The sequence below is a fragment of the Mustelus asterias genome, chromosome 12, assembly GCF_964213995.1.
Source record: "Mustelus asterias chromosome 12, sMusAst1.hap1.1, whole genome shotgun sequence".
Classification (NCBI taxonomy): domain Eukaryota; kingdom Metazoa; phylum Chordata; class Chondrichthyes; order Carcharhiniformes; family Triakidae; genus Mustelus; species Mustelus asterias.
Window position 1 is genome coordinate 106,430,546 of NC_135812.1, and position 21,803 is coordinate 106,452,348.

General features: G+C 51.0%; 2 protein-coding genes across 6 annotated transcripts in view; one reads left to right on the forward strand and one right to left on the reverse strand.

Moving 5' to 3' along the window:
* The window catches only part of rhbdl3 (rhomboid, veinlet-like 3 (Drosophila)), an 88,375-nt gene that overhangs the window by 57,013 nt on the left and 9,559 nt on the right, over positions 1-21,803 (forward strand). For 4 of the 5 annotated variants that reach the window (XM_078225798.1, XM_078225799.1, XM_078225800.1 and 1 more), the window contains 4 exons: positions 8,316-8,474; positions 15,060-15,284; positions 17,070-17,218; positions 18,380-18,492. In XM_078225798.1, coding sequence (XP_078081924.1) covers positions 8,316-8,474; positions 15,060-15,284; positions 17,070-17,218; positions 18,380-18,492 — 646 coding nt within the window. The remainder of the gene's footprint in view (positions 1-8,315; positions 8,475-15,059; positions 15,285-17,069; positions 17,219-18,379; positions 18,493-21,803) is intronic. The other variant, XM_078225801.1, reaches the window with a different exon arrangement.
* Positions 20,109-21,803, reverse strand: part of c12h17orf75 (chromosome 12 C17orf75 homolog) — a 39,025-nt gene continuing 37,330 nt past the window's right edge. Inside the window, exon 10 of the mRNA XM_078225804.1 lies at positions 20,109-21,073. Within this exon, the coding sequence (XP_078081930.1) occupies positions 21,035-21,073 (39 nt within the window). The 3' untranslated portion in view covers positions 20,109-21,034. The remainder of the gene's footprint in view (positions 21,074-21,803) is intronic.

Here is a 21,803-nt window from a genome sequence, read left to right on the forward strand (position 1 = left end):
CAGATTTGGAGGGGTGTTGAGGGCAGAGTTGGAGGGGTGTTGAGGACAGAGTTGGAGGGGTGTTGAGGACAGAGTTGGAGGGGTGTTGAGGACAGAGTTGGAGGGGTGTTGAGGGCAGAGTTGGAAGGGTGTTGAGGGCAGATTTGGAGGGGTGTTGAGGGCAGAGTTGGAGGGGTGTTGAGGACAGAGTTGGAGGGGTGTTGAGGGCAGAGTTGGAGGGGTGTTGAGGGCAGAGTTGGAGGGGTGTTGAGGGCAGAGTTGGAGGGATGTCGAGGGCAGAGTTGGAGGGGTGTTGAGGACAGAGTTGGAGGGGAGTTGAGGACAGAGTTGGAGGGATGTTGAGGGCAGAGTTGGAGGGGTGGTGAGGACAGAGTTGGAGGAGTGTTGAGGACAGAGTTGGAGGGGTGTTGAGGACAGAGTTGGAGGGGTGTTGAGGGCAGAGTTGGAGGGGTGTTGAGGACAGAGTTGGAGGGGTGTTGAGGACAGAGTTGGAGGGGTGTTGAGGGCAGAGTTGGAGGGGTGTTGAGGACAGAGTTGGAGGGGTGTTGAGGACAGAGTTGGAGGGGTGTTGAGGACAGAGTTGGAGGGGTGTTGAGGGCAGAGTTGGAGGAGTGTTGAGGACAGAGTTGGAGGGGTGTTGAGGGCAGAGTTGGAGGGGTGTTGAGGGCAGAGTTGGAGGGATGTTGAGGGCAGAGTTGGAGGGGTGTTGAGGACAAAGTTGGAGGGGTGTTGTGGGCAGAGTTGGAAGGATGTTGAGGGCAGAATTGGAGGGGTGTTGAGGGCAGAGTTGGAAGGGTGGTGAGGGCAGAGTTGGAGGGGTGTTGAGGGCACAGTTGGAGGGGTGTTGAGGACAGAGTTGGAGGGGTGTTGAGGGCACAGTTGGAGGGGTGTTGAGGACAGAGTTGGAGGGGTGTTGAGGGCAGAGTTGGAGGGATGTTGAGGACAGAGTTGGAGGGGTGTTGAGGGCAGAGTTGGAGGGGTGTTGAGGACAGAGTTCGAGGGGTGTTGAGGGCAGAGTTGGAGGGGTGTTGAGGGCAGAGTTGGAGGGATGTTGAGGGCAGAGTTGGAGGGATGTTGAGGGCAGAGTTGGAGGAGTGTTGAGGGCAGAGTTGGAGGGGTGTTGAGGGCAGAGTTGGAGGGGTGGTGAGGGCAGAGTTGGAGGGGTGTTGAGGACAGAGTTGGAGGGGTGTTGAGGACAGAGTTGGAGGAGTGTTGAGGGCACAGTTGGAGGAGTGTTGAGGACAGAGTTGGAGGGATGTTGAGGGCAGAGTTGGAGGGGTGTTGAGGGCAGATTTGGAGGGGTGTTGAGGGCAGAGTTGGAGGGGTGTTGAGGGCAGAGTTGGAGGGGTGTTGAGGACAGAGTTGGAGGGGTGTTGAGGACAGAGTTGGAGGGGTGTTGAGGGCAGAGTTGGAGGAGTGTTGAGGACAGAGTTGGAGGGGTGTTGAGGGCAGAGTTGGAGGGATGTTGAGGGCAGAGTTGGAGGGGTGTTGAGGACAGAGTTGGAGGGGTGTTGAGGACAGAGTTGGAGGGGTGTTGAGGGCAGAGTTGGAGGAGTGTTGAGGACAGAGTTGGAGGGGTGTTGAGGGCAGAGTTGGAGGGATGTTGAGGGCAGAGTTGGAGGGGTGTTGAGGACAAAGTTGGAGGGATGTTGAGGGCAGAGTTGGAAGGTGGTGAGGGCAGAGTTGGAGGGGTGTTGAGGGCAGAGTTGGAGGGGTGTTGAGGGCAGAGTTGGAGGGGCGTTGAGGACAGAGTTGGAGGGGTGTTGAGGGCAGAGTTGGAGGAGTGTTGAGGGCAGAGTTGGAAGGGTGTTGAGGGCAGATTTGGAGGGGTGTTGAGGGCAGAGTTGGAGGGGTGTTGAGGACAGAGTTGGAGGGGTGTTGAGGACAGAGTTGGAGGTGTGTTGAGGGCAGATTTGGAGGGGTGTTGAGGGCAGAGTTGGAAGGATGTTGAGGGCAGAGTTGGAGGGGTGTTGAGGGCAGAGTTGGAAGGGTGGTGAGGGCACAGTTGGAGGGGTGTTGAGGGCAGAGTTGGAGGGATGTTGAGGACAGAGTTGGAGGGATGTTGAGGACAGAGTTGGAGGGGTGTTGAGGACAGAGTTGGAGGGGTGTTGAGGGCAGAGTTGGAGGGATGTTGAGGGCAGAGTTGGCGGGATGTTGAGGGCAGAGTTGGAGGAGTGTTGAGGGCAGAGTTGGAGGGATGTTGAGGACAGAGTTGGAGGAGTGTTGAGGGCAGAGTTGGAGGAGTGTTGAGGACAGAGTTGGAGGGATGTTGAGGGCAGAGTTGGAGGGGTGTTGAGGGCAGACTTGGAGGGGTGTTCAGGGCAGAGTTGGAGGGGTGTTGAGGGCAGAGTTGAAAGGGTGGTGAGGGCAGAGTTGGAAGGGTGGTGAGGGCAGAGTTGGAAGGGTGGTGAGGGCAGAGTTGGAGGGGTGTTGAGGGCAGAGTTGGAGGAGTGTTGAGGGCAGAGTTGGAAGGGTGGTGAGGGCAGAGTTGGAGGGGTGTTGAGGGCAGAGTTGGAGGGGTGGTGAGGGCAGAGTTGGAGGGGTGTTGAGGGCAGAGTTGGAGGGATGTTGAGGACAGAGTTGGAGGAGTGTTGAGGGCAGAGTTGGAGGGGTGTTGAGACCGGAGATGGAAGGTGGTGAGGGCAGAGTTGGAGGGAGGTGAGGACAGAGATGAAAGCTTGTTGAGAGCGGAGATGGTGGATTGTGGGTACGGATTATTGGTGGGAATGTAGAGGTGGGACATTGTGAAGATGGGAATATCTGACAATCAATGGCAGGAGTGTGGGGTGGGACTTTGTGAAGATAAAAAACAAAAGGACTTGTGTTTATGGGCGTGATTTTTCCGAACCGGGACCAAGTGCCCACACCAACAGGAAAATGGGAGTGTTTCCCGTTGGTGCTGGTAGAATCTTCAGGTAGGATTTTCCCAACTGATGAATGCAAATTTATGCACCCCACAAGTCACGCTGGCCAGCCCCGCTATTCAAAGATCAGCCCCCACCCTCCCCCCAGGAATGAGTGGACTGAAAAAGAGGAAGTGAAAGCACTTAACCCCTTTGAAGAAACCACAGCTGTCAATTAGGCTTAGAGTCTTTGTAAACATTGTGGTTAGGAACAATGGGTGTACTTCAGATGCATTCAAGCATGAAGGAAAAGGTAAATAAACACAGCTGACTAGAGGCTGGAGAAAACTATTGAGCTGTCAATCAAAGCCTATTTCAAAGCTCTGCACTATGAAATTGAATGAGATGAAAGGTTTTCAATGAAGTAGAGAGGGTTTCAAAGGTTTCAGCTTTCTAGGAAGGCTCAGAGACTTAAAATAAAAGCTATGAGATACATTGGGGCTGAGTGAACAACTTTGAAATTGACTCTCTCTGTCAGAGGACTTCAAAGGGTTAGGGCTACACACCTGCAGCTTCTGACAGAGAGAAAGTGAAATCCCTGCTACAGAATGGAATGCTGCAGTGGTTTAAAAGTCAGCCGGCTGTCCAGGGGCATGGAGATTAAAGTGACCTGGCACTTCACATTTTCACAGCTGACAGGCAGAAGATGTTCATCACAAAGCTGTCTGAAATGACCATGCCAGGGGTGACCTCCTAGTCTGCCAGGGCTGGAATGGGCAGTCCAGCCATGAGAACCTCATCCTGGGGTAGGGTGGCAAGGTCAACCCTTGCTGCTATCCCAAGCCCACCCAGGACCCTTGGGGGGTCCTTCCTCTGCAGCCTGGCAGCAGCAGAGGGCAAATGAGCACAGGATTTATCACCTTCACCCCCACCAACAGAGGGGGGGAGTGGGAAAAGAGGGGGGGAGGGGGAAAAGAGGGGGGGAGGGGGAAAAGAGGGGGGGAGGGGGAAAAGAGGGGGGAGGGGGAGAAGAGGGGCAAGGGGGAGAAGAGATCTGTACAGAGCCTGCCCGGTACAGATTCCGCTGGGGAAGTGGGTGAATAGCGGGAGGGAATTGAATCAGGCTTTAAGCCCACTAATCAGATGTAAAACAGTCAATTTGAATATTTATCTGGTTCTTGCCCCCTCTGGCCGGGAAGCCGACCAGTGCCCGCATGGCAGACCGGGAGCATTGGAACAGGTTTAATGACTGCCGCAAAACCCGTGTTTCGGCCGATGCCCGTTTCTCCGAGCCAGCTTTATATTGTTAAATCTTTTACTCCATCCTTAAAGTCACAAAGTCAATGCTCAGAGTGGACCGGTTGGACCTGAATCCATCGCCTCGCTTGCTCCAAAAACCACATTCCAATTCAAATTGAATCCAATTCATGGCCCCCACAAGAGAGACACACAAGATCCAAGCTGGGAAGGAAAGGCATCACAGCCCATCCCGGGCCTGATCCAATGCTTGATCTTGGCCAAAAGGCCGATTGGGGCGGCACGGGGGCACGGTGGTTGGCACTGCTGCCTCACAGCGCCAGGGACCCGGGTTCGATTCCCGGTTTGGGCCATTGTCTGTGTGGAGTCTGCGCATTCTCCCCGTGTCTGCGTGGGTTTCCTCCGAGTGCTCCGGTTTCCTCCCACACTCCAAAGATGTGCGGGTTAGGTGGATTGGCCGTGCTAAATTGACCTTAGTGTCAGGGTGACTAGCTCGGGTAAATGCATGGGGTTATGGGGATAGGGCCTGGGTGGGATTGTGGTCAGTGAGACTTGATGGGCCGAATGGCCTCCTTCTGCAATGTAGGATTCTATGGTTCTCTGAGCCAACACAATTCCCACCGGGACCTAGTGGGCCCTGGAAATCCCGACCTGTGTAACACCTTTCACAGCCTCAGGATTTCTCAAAGCTCTTTTTAGCTGAGTGTCATCATTGTAATGCAGGAAACTCAGCAGCCAATTTTGCATAGCAAGATCCCACAATCTGCAATGATCAATTTTTTTAATGATGTTGATTGAGGAATAAATATTAACCAGGAGACTGGGGAGAACTCCCCTGATCTGATTCATAAAAGCAACAAAAATAGCCCCACATCCACCTGAGAGGGCAGTTTTAACAGCTTGTTATCTTGATGGCGCCTCTGCCAGTGCAGCATTCCCTCAGGATCCCTGGAGCTTGTGATTTAAGTTCCAGAGTGGGATTGAACCCTGACCTTCTGAGGCGAGGCTTGACATCTCTGATTGGAGGCTAACTGAAACCAGGAGAAGAGGAGAAATAAATTATATCGGGGGCGATTCTCCCAGCCCTGCTCGAGCAGCGCAGTGGGGCGGGAGATGTCAGTGGAGGCTGTTTAGCCGGTCCCCTGCTGGGCACCACGCCCTCTGCGAGTCCCCGGCTCCAAGTGTTTTGGTGTAATCATCCCCACGATGGAAATCAGCACAGAGCTCATTTAACTATTGAAATTTCAATTTGAACATCATTACTGGGCCCGGGACCGAAATCTCCGAGCCCGCGAGCACCTACCCCACCCCCCACTCCCCCGGCCAGGAGTGGTTCCCTCCAGAAGGGTTTACTCCTGCTCCCCACTAACAGGGAACAGGTGGCCTGAGCCCCCCTGGAGGGAAGAGAGGCCATTGAGGCCCCCCCCTAGGCTGACAAGGATAAGGGAGGAGCCCCTGACACTGCCCAAGGGGCAAACTAACAATGCCCAAGGGGAACCTTGGCACTGCCCACTGGGCCATCAGAAAATGCCAAGGGGGTGGGGCCAGAGGGGCGGGGCCTTTTGGGGGGGGCTTATGGAGGCCAATCGGCGGAGGGGGATCCCGCTGCCACTCTGGATATGGATCAGTGGCAGAGGGAGGGAAGGGGTGATCAGGATGTCAAGGCTGCCAAAGGGGGTCTGGGTGATCGGGGGGGAGGAGACATCGAGGCCATCGATGTGGGGAGTGGGTTTCGGTGAGAGGGGCAGCGATATGGGATCGCGGGGCTGGCCAGTGATCGGGGAGCTGGCAGTGTGGGGCCACTGCGCATGCGTCAATCTCGGCGCTGACAGATCGACGCGTGCACAGTGGCTCGCTCAGTGCTGTGCTGCCGGCCTCTCGGGCGGGAAGAGGCCCCAACCCCGTATTTTCAGTGTGAATCCCGCTAGGGCATTCTGCAATGCGCAGAATGTGGGAGATTCATTCCGAAAATGCCGCTGGAAAGATCAGCGTGAGTTATTCCCGTTTTCGTGTGAATTCGGCACTTAGAATGTTTTTGGGGAGAATCGCCCCCATAATTCCGAAACTGCTTGGGAGACAAATGAGACAGAATGTGAGGGTGAGATGCGGGAAGGAAAATCACTCCGATTGGAAGAGCGATGAAGCATTAGGAAGGGTAAGTGTGTGGAAATAGAGCAAGATCAGGAGCCTGGCTGTGGTCAGAGAGGGGGGGGGCCGGACTCACACAACGGCAACTTGCTGATTCAGGTCAAAGAATGAAATTATCCAGCCAGCAGAAAGCTCAGGAACCGTGGCTCCCACACGAAGCAGCACCTCCCGCCACCCCCTCCACCCCCCCCCCCCCCCCCTCCACCCCCGCTCGCTATGAATTATTCACAGTGCTGAGGTCAGACTCTTACTGAAATATTCATTGCAAACCCCCCCTCCCCAACCACAATGGGACACTAATAGCTAATCCCTCAGGAAGCATCATTCACATCAGTGGACAGGATCCATTAAACATGGAGCGAAGGGGCAGGGATTTCAGGAACAGACTGCAGCCCCAGAGTGTGAAATATTCAAGGAGCCGCTGTATCTAATTGTGTCGATGTCAGTGCAAGGTGGCTGCCCTGTCTCTGTCACAGCTCTGGGGTTATTGGAGACGTTTTAACCAGATGGTGACTAACCGCACTTTTATTCCCACCTAAAGACTTTCTCTCTCTTCCAGGAGTCGCACTCCTGGTCCCACTGTTTAAATCCCTCTCCCTCCCAAATCATGCAGCCCCCAACCACACCGGGACCCAGGTTTGAGGGGAATTTAATCCTTTTTAGACACTCGGGAATTTTCCCGCTGTGCCCGCCACAGGAAACGTAGCAAGGGGGGAGGGGGGTGTGGACCTCAGGCGGGATTTTCCAGTTTTGGGGCGAGCACGGCTGGAAAATCCCAGGATAGGTCAAAAGAAACAGAGTTGAAGTTGGTGATCAACCATGATGTCAAATAGCAGAGCATGTTCGAGGGGCCGAATGGACTTCTACTGTCCGTTCTTACAGGAATAGGCGGAGGCAATTCAATCCTTTGGCCCCTTCCAGCAATCACAGTGCTTACTGACCATTCCTAATCCTGACCATTCCGATTTCCTGACCATTCTCAATCCTGACCATTCCCGTTATCGATCATTCCCGTTATCGATCATTCCCGTTACTGACCATTCCGTTTCTGACCATTCCCATTACTGACCATTCCCAATCCTGATCATTCCCACCACTCCTGGTCTTTATTATTCCTGACACAGAGCTTTCCAGTCCATTATTGTTCTCTGTAATTATTCTATGGTGTAATCGCTGTGATGTTTCACTGTATTTGGGGTTGGGGCTGGGGGTGGGTTGGGGTTGGGTTGGAATTGGGTTGGAGTTGGGTTGGGGTTGGGGTTGTGGTTGGGGTTGTAGTTGGGGTTGGGTTGGGTTGGGCTGGGGTTGGGTTGAGGTTGAGGTTGGGTTGGAGTTGGGTTGGGGTTGGGCGGGGTTGGGTTGGGTGGATTGGGTTGGGGTTGGGTTGGGTTGTGGTTGGGATTGGGTTGGGGTTGGGTTGGGTTGGGTTGGGTTGGGGTTGGGCTGAGTTGGGGTTGGGTTGAGGTTGGGGTTGGGTTGGGATAGGGGTTGGGTTGGGCTCGGGGTTGGGTTGGTTTTGGGGTTGGGTGGAGTTGGGTTTGGTATTGGGGTCGGGGTTGTGGTTGAGTTGGGGTTGGGGGTGGGTTGGTTGGAATTGCTGGTGGGTTGGGGTTGGGTTTTGATTGGTGGTGGGTTGGGGTTGCTGGTGGGTTGGGGCAGTGACATTGGTTGGGTTGGGATTGGGTTGGGGTTGGGTTGGGTTGGGTTGGGTTGGGGTTGAGTTGGGGTTGGGTTGGGTTGGGGTTGGTTTGAGGTTGGTTGTGGGTTGGGTTGGGGTTGGGGGTGAGTTTTGATTGGTTGTGGGTTGGGGTTGCTGGTGGGTTGGGGCAGTGACATTGGTTGGGTTGGGTTGGGTTGGGTTTGGGTTGGGTTTGGGTTTGGGTGGGGTTGGGTTTGGGTTGGGGTTGGGATGGGGTTGGGTTGGGGTTGGGGATGGGTTTTGATTGGTTGTGGGTTGGGGTTGCTGGTGGGTTGGGGCAGTGACATTGGTTGGTTTGGTGTTGGGTTTGTTGGGAGCTCTCTTGTGTCTTTGTGCTACACTCTGTCTTCTTTGTATTCCTCTGACAGTTTGATCCGACAAACACAGGCTACATTAGCACTGAAAAGTTCCGGAACCTTCTACAAGCCCATGGCTCTGAACTCGAGCCACACAAGCTGGAGGTACTTTTGGCTTTGGCAGACAACAATTCTGAGGGGAAGGTCTGCTACCAGGACTTTGTAAACCTGGTGAGTGAGAGGGGGAAACAAATTACTTCATGGAAACAGAACAGCGTTTAGGAACAGTCCATGTCCTAAACATGGACAATATCCAGGCCTGGGCTGACAAGTGGCAACTAACATTTGTGCCACACATGTGCCAGGTAATGACCATCTCCAACAAGAGAGGATCTAATCATTTCCCCCAACACTCAATGCCATTACCATCGGTGGATTCCCACTATCAACATCCTGAGGGAACATCATTGACGAGAACCTTAACTGGACCAGCCATATAAATACTGAGGCTACAAGAGCAGGTCAGAGGCTAGGAATCCTGTGGCGAGTAACTCACCTCCTGACTCCCCAGAGCCTGTCCACAAGGCATAAGTCAGGAGTGTGATGGAACACTCCCCACTTGCCTGGATGGGTGCAGCTCCAACAACACTCAAGAAGCTCAACACCATCCAGGACAAAACAGCCCTGCTTGATTGCCACCCCTTCCACAAATATTCACTCTCAGAGGAGGACCCACCATCCATGGGTAACTAAAGAAGTTAGGGAAAGAAGCAAACTTAAGGAAAACGCACATGACTACGCAAGGATGAGTGGAGGATTAGCTGGTGAAAATGTAAATAACAGCAGAGAGTGATTAAAATCAGGAGAATGAAATTCGAGTAGAGAGAAAGCTGGCTAGAAATGTAAAGTAAGAATTCTCACAACACCAGGTTAAAGTCCAACAGGTTTATTTGGTAGCACAAGCCACTAGCTTTCGGAGCGCTGCTCCTTCATCAGGTGAGTGGGAGTTCTGTTCACAAACAGGGCATATAAAGACACAAACTCAATTTATTAAATAATATTTTAAGGTTGGAATGCGAGTCTTTACAGGTAATCAAGTCTTAAAGGTACAGACAATGCGAGTGGAGAGAGTGTTAAGCACAGGTTAAAGAGATGTGTATTGTCTCCAGCCAGGACAGTGAGTGAGATTTTGCAAGCCCAGGCAAGTTGTGGCGGTTACAGATAGTGTGACATGAACCCAAGATCCCGGTTGAGGCCGTCTTCATGTTTGCGGAACTTGGCTATCAGTTTCTGCTCAGCGATTCTGTGTTGTTGTGTGTCATGAAGGCCGCCTTGGAGAACACTTACCCGAAGATCAGAGGCCGAATGCCCGTGACTGCTGAAGTGTTCCCCAACAGGAAGAGGACACTCTTGCCTGGTGATTGTCGAGCGGTGTTCATTCATCTGTTGTCGTAGCATCTGCTTGGTCTCCCCAATGTACCATGCCTCGGGACATCCTTTCTTGCAGCGTATCAGGTAGACAACGTTGGCCGAGTTGCAAGAGTATGTATCGTGTACCTGGCGGAGAAGCTACGACATCTTCTCCGGAGCCTTCAACATGTCATCGATGAAGACGAGCATCTCGCCAAGGCCATCCCCACACCCCCACTTCTTGCCTTCAAACAACCGCATAACCTCAAATAGACCATTGTCCGCAGCAAGCTACCCAACCTTCAGGAGAACAGTGATCACGACACCACACAACCCTGCCACAGCAACCTCTGCAATACGTGCCGGATCATCGACACGGATGCCATCATCTCACGTGAGAACACCAGACACCAGGTACACGGTACATACTCTTGCAACTCGGCCAACGTTGTCTACCTGATACGCTGCAGGAAAGGATGTCCCGAGGCATGGTACATTGGGGAAACCATGCAGACGCTACGACAACGGATGAATGAACACCATAAGAACATAAGAACATAAGAAATAGGAGCAGGAGTAGGCCATCTAGCCCCTCGAGCCTGCCCCGCCATTCAATAAGATCATGGCTGATCTGACGTGGATCAGTACCACTTACCCGCCTGATCCCCATAACCCTTAATTCCCTTACCGATCAGGAATCCATCCATCCGCGCTTTAAACATATTCAGCGAGGTAGCCTCCACCACCTCAGTGGGCAGAGAATTCCAGAGATTCACCACCCTCTGGGAGAAGAAGTTCCTCCTCAACTCTGTCTTAAACCGACCCCCCTTTATTTTGAGGCTGTGTCCTCTAGTTTTAACTTCCTTACTAAGTGGAAAGAATCTCTCCGCCTCCACCCTATCCAGCCCCCGCATTATCTTATAAGTCTCCATAAGATCCCCCCTCATCCTTCTAAACTCCAACGAGTACAAACCCAATCTCCTCAGCCTCTCCTCATAATCCAAACCCCTCATCTCCGGTATCAACCTGGTGAACCTTCTCTGCACTCCCTCCAATGCCAATATATCCTTCCTCATATAAGGGGACCAATACTGCATACAGTATTCCAGCTGCGGCCTCACCAATGCCCTGTACAGGTGCATCAAGACATCCCTGCTTTTATATTCGACAATCATCAGGCAGGAGTGTTCTCTTCCAGTCGGGGAACACTTCAGCAGTCACGGGCATTCAGCCTTTGACCTTTGGGTAAGCATTCTCCAAGGCGGCCTTCACGACACACGACAACACAGAATCGCTGAGCAGAAACTGATAGCCAAGTTCTGCACACATGAGGATGGCCTCAACCGGGATCTTGGGTTCATGTCACACGATCTGTAACCCCCACAACTTGTCTGGACTTGCAAAATCTCACTAACTGTCCTGGCTGGAGACAATGCACATCTCTTTAACCTGTGCTTAACGCTCTCTCCACTCACATTGTCTGTACCTTTAAGACTTGATTACCTGTAAAGGTTCGCATTCCAACCATTATTTTGTAAATTGAGTTTGTGTCTTTATATGCCCTGTTTGTGAACAGAACTCCCACTTACCTGATGAAGGAGCAGCGCTCTGAAAGCTAGTGGCTTTTGCTACCAAATAAACTTGTTGGACTTTAACCTGGTGTTGTGAGAATTCTTACTGTGCTTACCCCAGTCCAACGCCAGCATCTCCACATCATAGAAATGCAAAAACAGGTAGCCCGAGTTTCTACAGGTATTTAAACAAGAAAGGAACTCTTAGAGTGAGTGTTGATGTACTAGAGAGTGAGAATGAGGAGTTAGTGGAAGACAATAAGGAAATGATGGATGGAATGAACGAATATTTTGTTTCTGTCTTCACTATAGACTCGAGTCTGCTACCCGGTTTAAAATTATACTCTCTAATTTATAGTACCACCTTTCAATTCTTCCTTCCAAATGGGGCTGATGTCCCTGATAGGGTGGAGTCTCTGATAGGGCGGGTCTCTGATAGGGCAGGTCTCTGATAGGGCGGAGTCTCTGATAGGGCGGGTCTCTGATAGGGCAGAGTCTCTGATAGGGTGGGTCTCTTTTAGGACAGGTCTCTGATAGGGCGGAGTCTCTGATAGGGTGGGTCTCTGATAGGGCGGGTCTCTTTTAGGGCAGGTCTCTGATAGGGTGGAGTCTCTGATAGGGCAGGTCTCTGATAGGGCGGAGTCTCTGATAGGGCAGGTCTTTGATAGGGCAGGGTCGCTGATAGGGTGGGTTTCTGATAGGATGGGGTCCCTGATAGGACAGGTTTCTGATCGGCCAGAGTCTGATAGGGTGGGCGTCTGATAGGGTAGGGTCTCTGATAGGGTGGAGTCTCTGATAGGGCAGGATCTCTGATAGGGCGGAATCTCTAATAGAACATAAGGACTAGGAGCAGGAGTAGGTCATCTGGCCCCTCGAGCCTGCTCTGCCATTCAATAAGATCATGGCTGATCATTTTGTGGACTCAGCTCCACTTACCCGCCCGCTCACCATAACCCTTAATTCCTTTACTGTTCAAAAATTTATCTATCCTTGCCTTAAAAACATTCAATGAGGTAGCCTCAACTGCTTCACTGGGCAGGGAATTCCACAGATTCACAACCCTTTGCGTGAAGAAGTTCCTCCTCAACTCGGTCCTAAATCTGCTTCCCCTTATTTTGAGGTCATGCCCCCGAGTTCTAGTTTCACCCACCAGTGGAAACAACTTCCCTGCTTCTATCTTATCTATTCCCTTCATAATCTTATATGTTTCTATAAGATCTCCCCTCATTCTTCTGAATTCCAATGAGTATAGCCCCAGTCTACTCAGTCTCTCCTCATAAGCCAACCCTCTCAACTCCGGAATCAACCTAATGAATCTGCTCTGCACCCCCTCCAGTGCCAGTATGTCCTTTCTCAAGTAAGGAAACCAAAACTGTACACAGTACTCCAGGTGTGGCCTCACCAGCACCTTATACAGCTGCAACATAACCTCGCTGTTTTTAAACTCCATCCCTCTAGCAATGAAGGACAGAATTCCATTTGCCTTCTTAATTACCTGCTGCACCTGCAAACCAACTCCTTGAGATTCCTGCACAAGGACACCCAGGTCCCTCTGCACAGCAGCATGCTGCAATTTTTTACCATTTAAATAATAGTCCATTTTGCTGTTATTCCTACCAAAATGGATGACCTCAGATTTACCAACATTGTACTCCATCTGCCAGACCCTCGCCCACTCACTTAGATTATCTATATGCCTTTGCAGACTTTCAGCGTCCTCTGCACACTTTGCTCTTCCACCCATCTTAGTGTCATCTGAGAATTTTGACACACTACACTTGGTCCCCAACTCCAAATCATCTATGTAAATCGTAAACAATTGCGGTCCCAACACTGATCCCTGAGGCACACCACTAGTCACTGATCGCCAACCAGAAAAACACCCATTTACCCCCACTCTTTGCTTTCTGTTAGTTAACCAATCCTCTATCCATGCTAATACATTACCCGTAACATCGTGCACCTTTATCTTATGCAGCAGTCTTTGGTGCGGCACCTTGTCAAATGCCTTCTGGAAATCCAGATACACCACATCCACACATAGGGTGGGGTCTCTGATAGGGCAGGGTCTCTGATTGGCTGGGCTGGATAAGAACTGAGTCTGTGTCTTTATATGCCCTGTTTGTGAACAGAATTCCCACTCACCTGAAGAAGGGGCTTAAGGCTCCGAAAGCTTGTGTGGCGTTTGCTACCAAATAAACCTGTTGGACTTTAACCTGGTGTTGTTAAACTTCTTACTGGATAAGAACAGAAGGTTTCTTTCTCTGAAAGGTTTGATGAAATGACTGGAGTTCCAAAAGCTCCCGATGACTTTTAGAAACCAGCTTTTGTAAATTGGGTTTAAATTCTCCGACTTCCAGGATGGGGCGGTTCAATGCAGCAGAAATCAGTTCCCAGTTTCCAACCAGTCCTCCAGAAATAGAAGTGAATAATGACGCTGTGAAAGCACTCAGCATCAAACTGTCTGCACCTCTCACTGTTCTCCTGAACATTACATTCCCGTTTCACAACTGGCTGTAGGAATTAACATTGTGAATCAGACGCGGGCAGGCTCCAGTGAATATGATGTGAATTGGTCAGATTAATAGAAGCTTTTAAATGACATTCACATTAAAGTTCCCAGCTGACTGGGAGCCTGTTTTCCCAGTGGGGGAGCTTGTCCCGCTCTGCGGTGCTCCTGTCTCTGAGTGAGACGGTTGTGGGTTCAAATCCCACTCCGGCGACTGGAGTACAAAATCCAGGCTGACGCTGGCACTGCAGTGCTGAGGGAGTGCTGTACTGTCAGAGGTGTTGCCTTTTGGATCAGACGTTAAAGCGAGGCTTCCTCTGACCTTTCAGATCTCACGGCTATTATTTGAAGAAGAGCAGAGGATTTCTACCCTGCGTCCTTGGGGTGGCACGGTGGCACAGTGGTTAGCGCTGCTGCCTCACAGCACCAGGGACCCGGGTTCGATTCCCGGCTTGGATCACTGTCTGTGTGGAGTTTGCACGTTCTCCCCATGTCTGCGTGGGTTTCCTCCGGATGCTCCGGTTTCCTCCCACAGTCCAGAAGACGTGCGGGTTAGGGTGCATTGGCCATGCTAAATTCTCCCTCAGTGTACCCGAATAGGCGCCGGAGTGTGGCGACTAGGGGATTTTCACAGTAACTTCATTGCAGCGTTAATTCATAGAATTCATAGAAACCCTACAGTCCAGAAGGAGGCCATTCGGCCCATTGAGTCTGCACTGACCACAATCCCACCCAGGCCCTACCCCCACATATTTACCCGCTAATCCCTCTAACCTACACATCTCAGGACTCTAAGGGGCAATTTTTAACCTGGCCAATCAATCTAACCCGCACATCTTTGGACTGTGGGAGGAAACCGGAGCACCCGGAGGAAACCCACGCAGACACGAGGAGAATGTGCAAACTCCACGCAGACAGTGACCCGAGCCGGGAATCGAACCCGGGACCCTGGAGCTGTGAAGCAGCAGTGCTAACCACTGTGCTACCGTGCCGCCCCGAATGTAAGTTAATGTAAGCTTTACTTGTGACACTAATAAATAAACTTCAAAAAGAAAATTTGGATAGTTTTTACCCGGCAGAATCACACAGCTGTTTCTGGGAGCGTGCTGTGTGTAAATTGGCTGCCATGCTCCCTACAATATAACAGTGACCACGCCTCATTGGCTGTGGAAGACTTGTCTGACGTGTATTGGATCTTGGATGTTGCCATGGGAACAGGGAGATAGATAAACACTCTCCATTTTCAGGGTATTGTTTGATTCTGGCAAAAGGCTTCAAAGTTAATTCTCGCTCTCCCCCGGCCTGTCTGCCGTTTCCTTAAATCAGATGAGTAACAAACGCTCCAACAGCTTCCACCGTGCGATCCATCTGGGAAATCACCGTCTCCGCGCCGACTCACTGCTGGAGGAAACCGGCCTCACCCTGTCCCAGCGATTCATCCGGCACATCGCCTACGAGACCCTGCCCCGGGGGCTGGACCGCAAGTGGTACTACGACAGCTACACCTGCTGTCCCCCACCCTGGTTTATGCTCACCATCACCATCCTGGAGGTGAGTGCCATCGAGTCCAAGGAATCAGTGCCACATACCCTCACCGTCACGAAGAGCGCCTCTTTCCACCTCCATAACATCAGCCAACTCTGCTCCTGCCTCAACTCAAACCTGCTGGAACCCTCATGTCTTTATAACCTTCAGACTTGTCTATCCTAATGACTTCCACTTGCGCCCTCCGTCAACTTTTTAAAAATTCATTCGTGGGACATAGGCATCGCTGTCTGGGCCAGTATTTATTGCCCACCCCTAGTTGCCCTTGAACTGAGTGGCTTTTCAGGCCATTTCAGAGGGCAGTTGAGAGTCAACCACATTGCTATGGCTCTGGAGTCATATGTAGGCCAGACCAGATAAAGACGGCAGATTTCCTTCCCTAAGTAACATTAGTGAACCAGATGGGTTTTTACAGCAATTGACAATGGTTTGAACATTAGCTGAGTTTCTGGATTAATAATCTAGCGATAATACCACTCAGCCATCACCTCCCCTTATCCAAACCTTCGCTGCCCATGTCCTTTCTCAGACCGAGACCCGTTTACTCATCATCCCATCACGTTGGCCCCCAGTTTGCTCATGCCTTGAATTGAAAATTCTCATGCCTCCATGGCTTAGCGCCTCTCTATCTCTGCGCTCACTCTCAGTCCCACAACTCTCCGCTCCTCTAATTCTGATTCTTGAATGTCCCCAATTTTCATTGGTCGCTGAGCCTTTAGTTGCTAGGACTGTAAGGTGTGGGATTCCCTCCCTAAACCTCTCCCTCTCTCCACCTCTTTCTCCTCCTTAAAACCTAATCTTGGACCAGCAGTGACTCACAGGCTGTAAAACATCCTGAAGTTGTGAAAATCACTGTGCATAAATCCTAAATCTTTCCTCTTTTTGAAGTGTCCAGTTGGTTTTGACTCAGCAGGGTGTGAGCGGGGGGTGTGAGCGGGGGTGCGAGCAGGGTGTGAGCGGGGGTGAGCGGAAAATTGGGGGTGTAAGTGGGGTGTGAGCGAGGGGTGTGAGCGAGCTGCGAGCGGGGGATTGTGAGCGAGGTACGAGTGGGGGGTTGTGAGCGAGGTGCGAGCAGGAGGTGTGGGAAGAGAATTGGAGGGTGTGAGCAGGGGTGTGAGCGGGGGGGTGTGAGTGGGGGGGTGTGAGCAGGGTGTGAGCGGGGGGTGTGAGCAGGGTGTGAGGGGGGGGTTGTGAGCGGGGGGGTGTGAGCGGGGGGGTGTGAGCGGGGAGGTGTGAGCAGGGTGTGAGCGGGGGGGTGTGAGCAGGGTGTGAGTGGGGGGGGGGTGTGAGCGGGGGGGTGTGAGCGGGGAGGTGCGAACAGGGTGTGAGCGGGGGGGTGAGAGCAGGGTGTGAGCGGGTGGGTGTGAGCGGCGGGTGCAAGCGGGGGGGTATGAGCGGGGGGTGAGCAGGCGGGTGCGAGCAGGGTGTAAGCGGGGGTGGAAGTGAGCGAAGTGCGAGCGGGGGGTTGTGGGAAGAGAATTGGAGGGTGTGAGCTGCGGGGGGAAGTGAGCAGGATGTGAGCGGGGAGGGAAATGAGTGAGGTGCGAGCAGGGGGTTGTGGGAAGAGAATTGGAGGGTGTGAGCAGGGGTGCGAGTGGGGGGGTGCGAGCAGGGTATGAGCGGGGGGGGTGTGAGCAGGGTGTGAGCAGGGGGGATTATGAGTGGGGGTGTGTGAGCGGGGGGTGAGCAGTGGGGAAGTGAGCGAGGTGCGAGCAGGGGGTTGTGGGAAGAGAATTGGAGGGTGTGAGCAGAGAGTTGAATCATGTCTGTGATCTGAACTGTTTGCAACAGATCGCTGTCTTTGTCTATTATGGGCTGGTTTTGGAGAAGTGGGTGCTCCAGATCACACACCCCTCATATCTGAACAATCCGCTGGTCTACCAACCACAGCTTCGGAGCCAGGTCTGGCGTTACCTCAGCTACATCTTCATGCACGTCGGGTGAGTAGCTGCCTCAGAGTGACTGCTTCATTTATATAACTTTAGCACTGGCATCTGCATACAATCCCACAGAGTACATAGAATCCCTACAGTGCAGGAGAGGCCATTCAGCCCATCGAGTCTACACCAACTCTCTCAATGAGCCCACCCTCCTGCTCTATCACTGTAACCCCACGTATTTATCCTGCTAATCCTCCTAACCTACATGTGTTGGGACACTGAGTGGCAATTTAGCACGGCCAATCCACCAACCCTGCACATCTTTGGAGTGTGGTAGGAAACCGGAGCACCCGGAGGAAACCCACGCAGACACGGGGAGAACGTGCAAACTCCACACAGACAGTGACCGGAGGCCGGAATTGAACCCGGGTCCCTGGCGCTGTGAGGCAGCCGTGCTAACCCACTGTGCCACCGTGCCGCCCACATTGTGGCCTCACGATTCTTCATCATGCTGCCCAGCCACACCGTGTGATGTCAGTCCTGGGATCGGAACCTGCAATTGGAATAATTGTGATGATCGTCACCGCACAGAGATGGGAATTTGGTATCATTGTGCCTCTTGCGGGCTCTTTGTCCAACTAATCCCCCTGCCCCTGTCCTTTTTTCCTCGCATAACCCTGCGACTATTTCCTTTTCAAATATTTCCCAATTCCTTTTGGAAAGTTAGTGTTGAATTAGTTTCCAGCATCGGCTCAGGCAGCACCTTCCAGATCACAACAACTCGCTGCATCAAAATATTTCTCCTCATCTTCTCATTTTTTGCCAATTATTTGGAATCTGTGTCCTCTGGCTACCGTTGGAAACAATATCTCCACATTTGCTCGGTCAGAAAACCCCTTATCATTTAGAACATTAAATTTGTCCTTAACATTCTCGAAGTAAAACATTCCCAGCATCTCTGCCCTCTCTACGCAGCTGCTAATCACAATTACCATTCCAGTAAATCCCCTCAAACTTTTATTTGATGAAGTGACTTGGAACATTTTCCAATGTTAAAGGAGTATGTAACTGCCGTGTGTTGTGGCCAGGGGGAGGCAAGAGATCCCATCAATATCCTGTGGGATTGGCGGAGTGCCAGGCTCCTCAGTTACTGATTGTTCCACTAGGAGCTGAGGCTTTTGTTGAAGGGTCTTTTCTGACTGGGAAGGTTCTTTGTTCCAGGGTTGAGCATTTGGGCTTCAATGTGGTATTACAGCTCCTGGTCGGAGTTCCTCTCGAGATGGTGCACGGCGCTCTCCGCATTAGCTTTGTCTACCTCGCTGGAGTACTCGCAGGTAATGATCTGTGCCGTGATCAACCAGAGTTCCCACAATATCTGGTGCCAAGTCCATGTTCCAAATTTAGCTGCACCTTCTTCTAGGATGCTCTCTAACTCTTCCCAATGTTCTCCAACCTTTTCCAACGTTCTCAACTGTCCCCATTTTAAAGTGGGGTCTGTTGAGTTTGGTTCTAATTTGTGCACAGCAAGATCCCACAAATAGCAATGAGATAAATCACCAGATATTCTGTTTTAGATTTGATTTGATTTATTGTTGTCTCATGTACTAACAGACAGTGAAAAGTATTGTTTCTTGCGCGCTATACAGACAAAGCATACCGTTCATAGAGAAGGAAAGGAGTGCAGAATGTAGTGTTACAGTCATAGCTAGGGTGTAGAGAAAGATCATCTTAATGCGAGGTAGGTCCATTCAAAAGTCTGATGGCAGCAGGGAAGAAGCTGTTTTTTGAGTCGGTTGGTACGTGATCTCAGACTTTTGTATCTTTTTCCTGATGGAAGAAGGTGGAAGAGAGAATGTCTGGGGTGTGTGGGGTCCTTAATTATACTGGCTGCTTTGCCGAGGCAGCAGGAAGTGTAGACCGAGTCAATGGAAGGGAGGCTGGTTTGTGTGATGGATTGGGTCTCGTTCACGACTCTTTGTAGTTCCTTGCGGCCTTGGGCAGAGCAGGAGCCCAGACCAAGCTGTGATCCAACCAGAAAGAATGCTTTCTATGGTGCATCTGTAGAAATTGGTGAGAGTCGTAGCTGACATGCCAAATTTCCTTAGTCTTCTGAGAAAGTCGAGGCATTGGTGGGCTTTCCTAACTATAGTGTCGGCATGGGGGGGACCAGGACAGGTTGTTGGTGATCTGGACACATAAAGCTTTGAAGCCCTCGACCATTTCTACTTCGTCCCCATTGATGTAGACAGGGGCATGTCCTCCACTACGCTTCCTGAAGTCGATGACTATCTCCTTCGTTTTGTTGACATTGAGGGAGAGATTATTGTTGCCGCACCAGTTCACCAGATTCTCTATCTCATTCCTGTACTCTGTCTCGTCATTGTTTGAGATCTGACCCACTACGGTGGTGTCATCAGCAAACTTGATATTGGTTGAGGGATAAATATTGGCCGGGACACTGGGGGACACCCCCCACCTCCTCATTTTCTTTCAAACACCTATACAAGCGAGCAGACAGGGCCTCAGTTTAACAACTCATGCAAAATATGACACCTCCAACAATGCAGCATCCCCCAGCCCTGCGAGTGACATCATAAATTATGTACTCGGGTCTCTGGAGTGGGATCTGAACCTATGATTTTCTGGTTGAGTGCTACCCAATTAGCCCCAGCTGATACTGTGTACTAAACAGCAGAAACAGCTCACAAAACTGTCACTGGGTAATCTGTTTAACTCGCAGAGGGAGGTCCAATCAATCAAACTGGTGGAGAACACAGCAATCAGTCTAACCAATGGATAGAGTGTTGACCAGTTTAACCAACAGAGTGTTAACTAGTTTAATCGAGAGAGGGAGTGTTGATTGGTTTAACCAGTGTTGAGAGAAGTGATTGATTTAAACAGTGGAAGAGTCTTAACTGACCAGATCAGAATGAAAAACAAGCAAAAACAGTTAAAGTTTATTTATTAGTGTCACAAGTAAGGCTTATCCCTAAAAAAGGCACAAGTAAGGCTTACATTAACACTGCAATGAAGTTACTGTGAAAATCCCCTTGTCACCACACTCCAGCACCTGTTTGGGTACACTGAGGGAGAATTTAGCACAGCCAATGCACCTAACCAGCACGTCTTTCGGACTGTGGGAGGAAACCGGAGCACCGAGAGGAATCCCACGCAGACACGGGGAGAACGTGCAAACTCCACACAGACAGTGATCCAAGCTGGGAATCGAAACCAGGTCCCTGGCGCTGTGAGGCAGCAGTGCTAACCACTGTGCCGCCGTGCCGCTCAGAATTAAAGAGGGAATATAGATCTGATTTTGATGCCTTTGTGAAAGACTTTGTTTTATCTGGAACTTGTGCTGACTGTGACTCAGACGGAAGTCAAAGCAAGTTGTGATTGCAAACAGCTGGTTGGAAGATTTGAGTTTAGAGAAAAGGAGCAGAGAAAAACAATTTGAATTGGCGGATAGTTTGTGGGATATTTTGTTGTGCTTCTTGCTGCTCTGTCTCTGAGTTAATTCTGTGACTGTCTTTGGCCACGGGCTGGTCTTCTGTCAAAAACAAAACAGGAACTCGAGAGCCAGGATCATGCTGTTCTAATTCCCAGTGTCCTTTTCTTTTCTATCCAGATGTTGTGCTAATATTGAGCCATCTTGACTGAGAAAGATGCCAAAGTTCAGCCTGTGCCAAGTTAACTGGCCCCAGTTAGTGACATTTGTGGAATTTTTCAGGGAGGCTGTTTAAGGGTTGAAGAGTTAGTTCCGTGGGCAGTGGCTCTGAGTATCCACGCAGACCCAATACCGTGTTCCTGGGTAGGCCACAGTCACAGAGGAATATCAGCTGCTGTGTATTAGTTGAGTGGTCATGGGTCTCCATTTTAACAGAAAAACATTTGGAGTGGTGATTTCCAAAAGATCTGAAAAAATCAAATAAGATTAAATAAAGTCTAGGAGATAAAATAAAAAGAAAGACTTAAAATTATTTACAGCCCAGAATTGAGCCAATCAGCCCACAGATCGCTATCCGTGTTCAGGCTGTCTCTGAGCTTCCCTCCACATCTACTCATCTAACCCTATTAATATAAATTCTCTCTTTCTCCCTCCTCTTGCACTTATAGGGAGCTCATGACCTCAGCACATCCCAAATAACCAGTGAAGTATAATGAATCATAGAATCCCTACAGTACAGAAGGAGGCCATTTGGCCCATCGAGTCTGAACTGACTACAATCCTACGCAGGCTCTATTCCTGTAACTCCACACATTTACCCTGCTAATCCCATTGACACTAAGGTCAATTTAGCATGGCCAATCAACCTAACCCACACATCTTTGGAGTGTGGGAGGAAACCAGAGCACCCGGAGGAAACCCACGCAGACACGGGGAGAACGTGCAGACTCCACACAGACAGTGACCCCAGCTGGGAATCGAACCCAGGTCCCTGGCGCTGTGAGGCAGCAATGCTAACCACTGCGCCACCGTGCTGTCCATATAGTTAAAACAATTGAAAATCTCTCCTACCTTTTTATTTTCCATCCCAGGGAATCCAGTGTCACAAACCCGGAAGCTGAATGATGAGACAATTGTGCGCAATGAGTAGTGGGTGCTGACCAGTGCCCTCCAGAAGTGTAGACAAAATCTGACTCT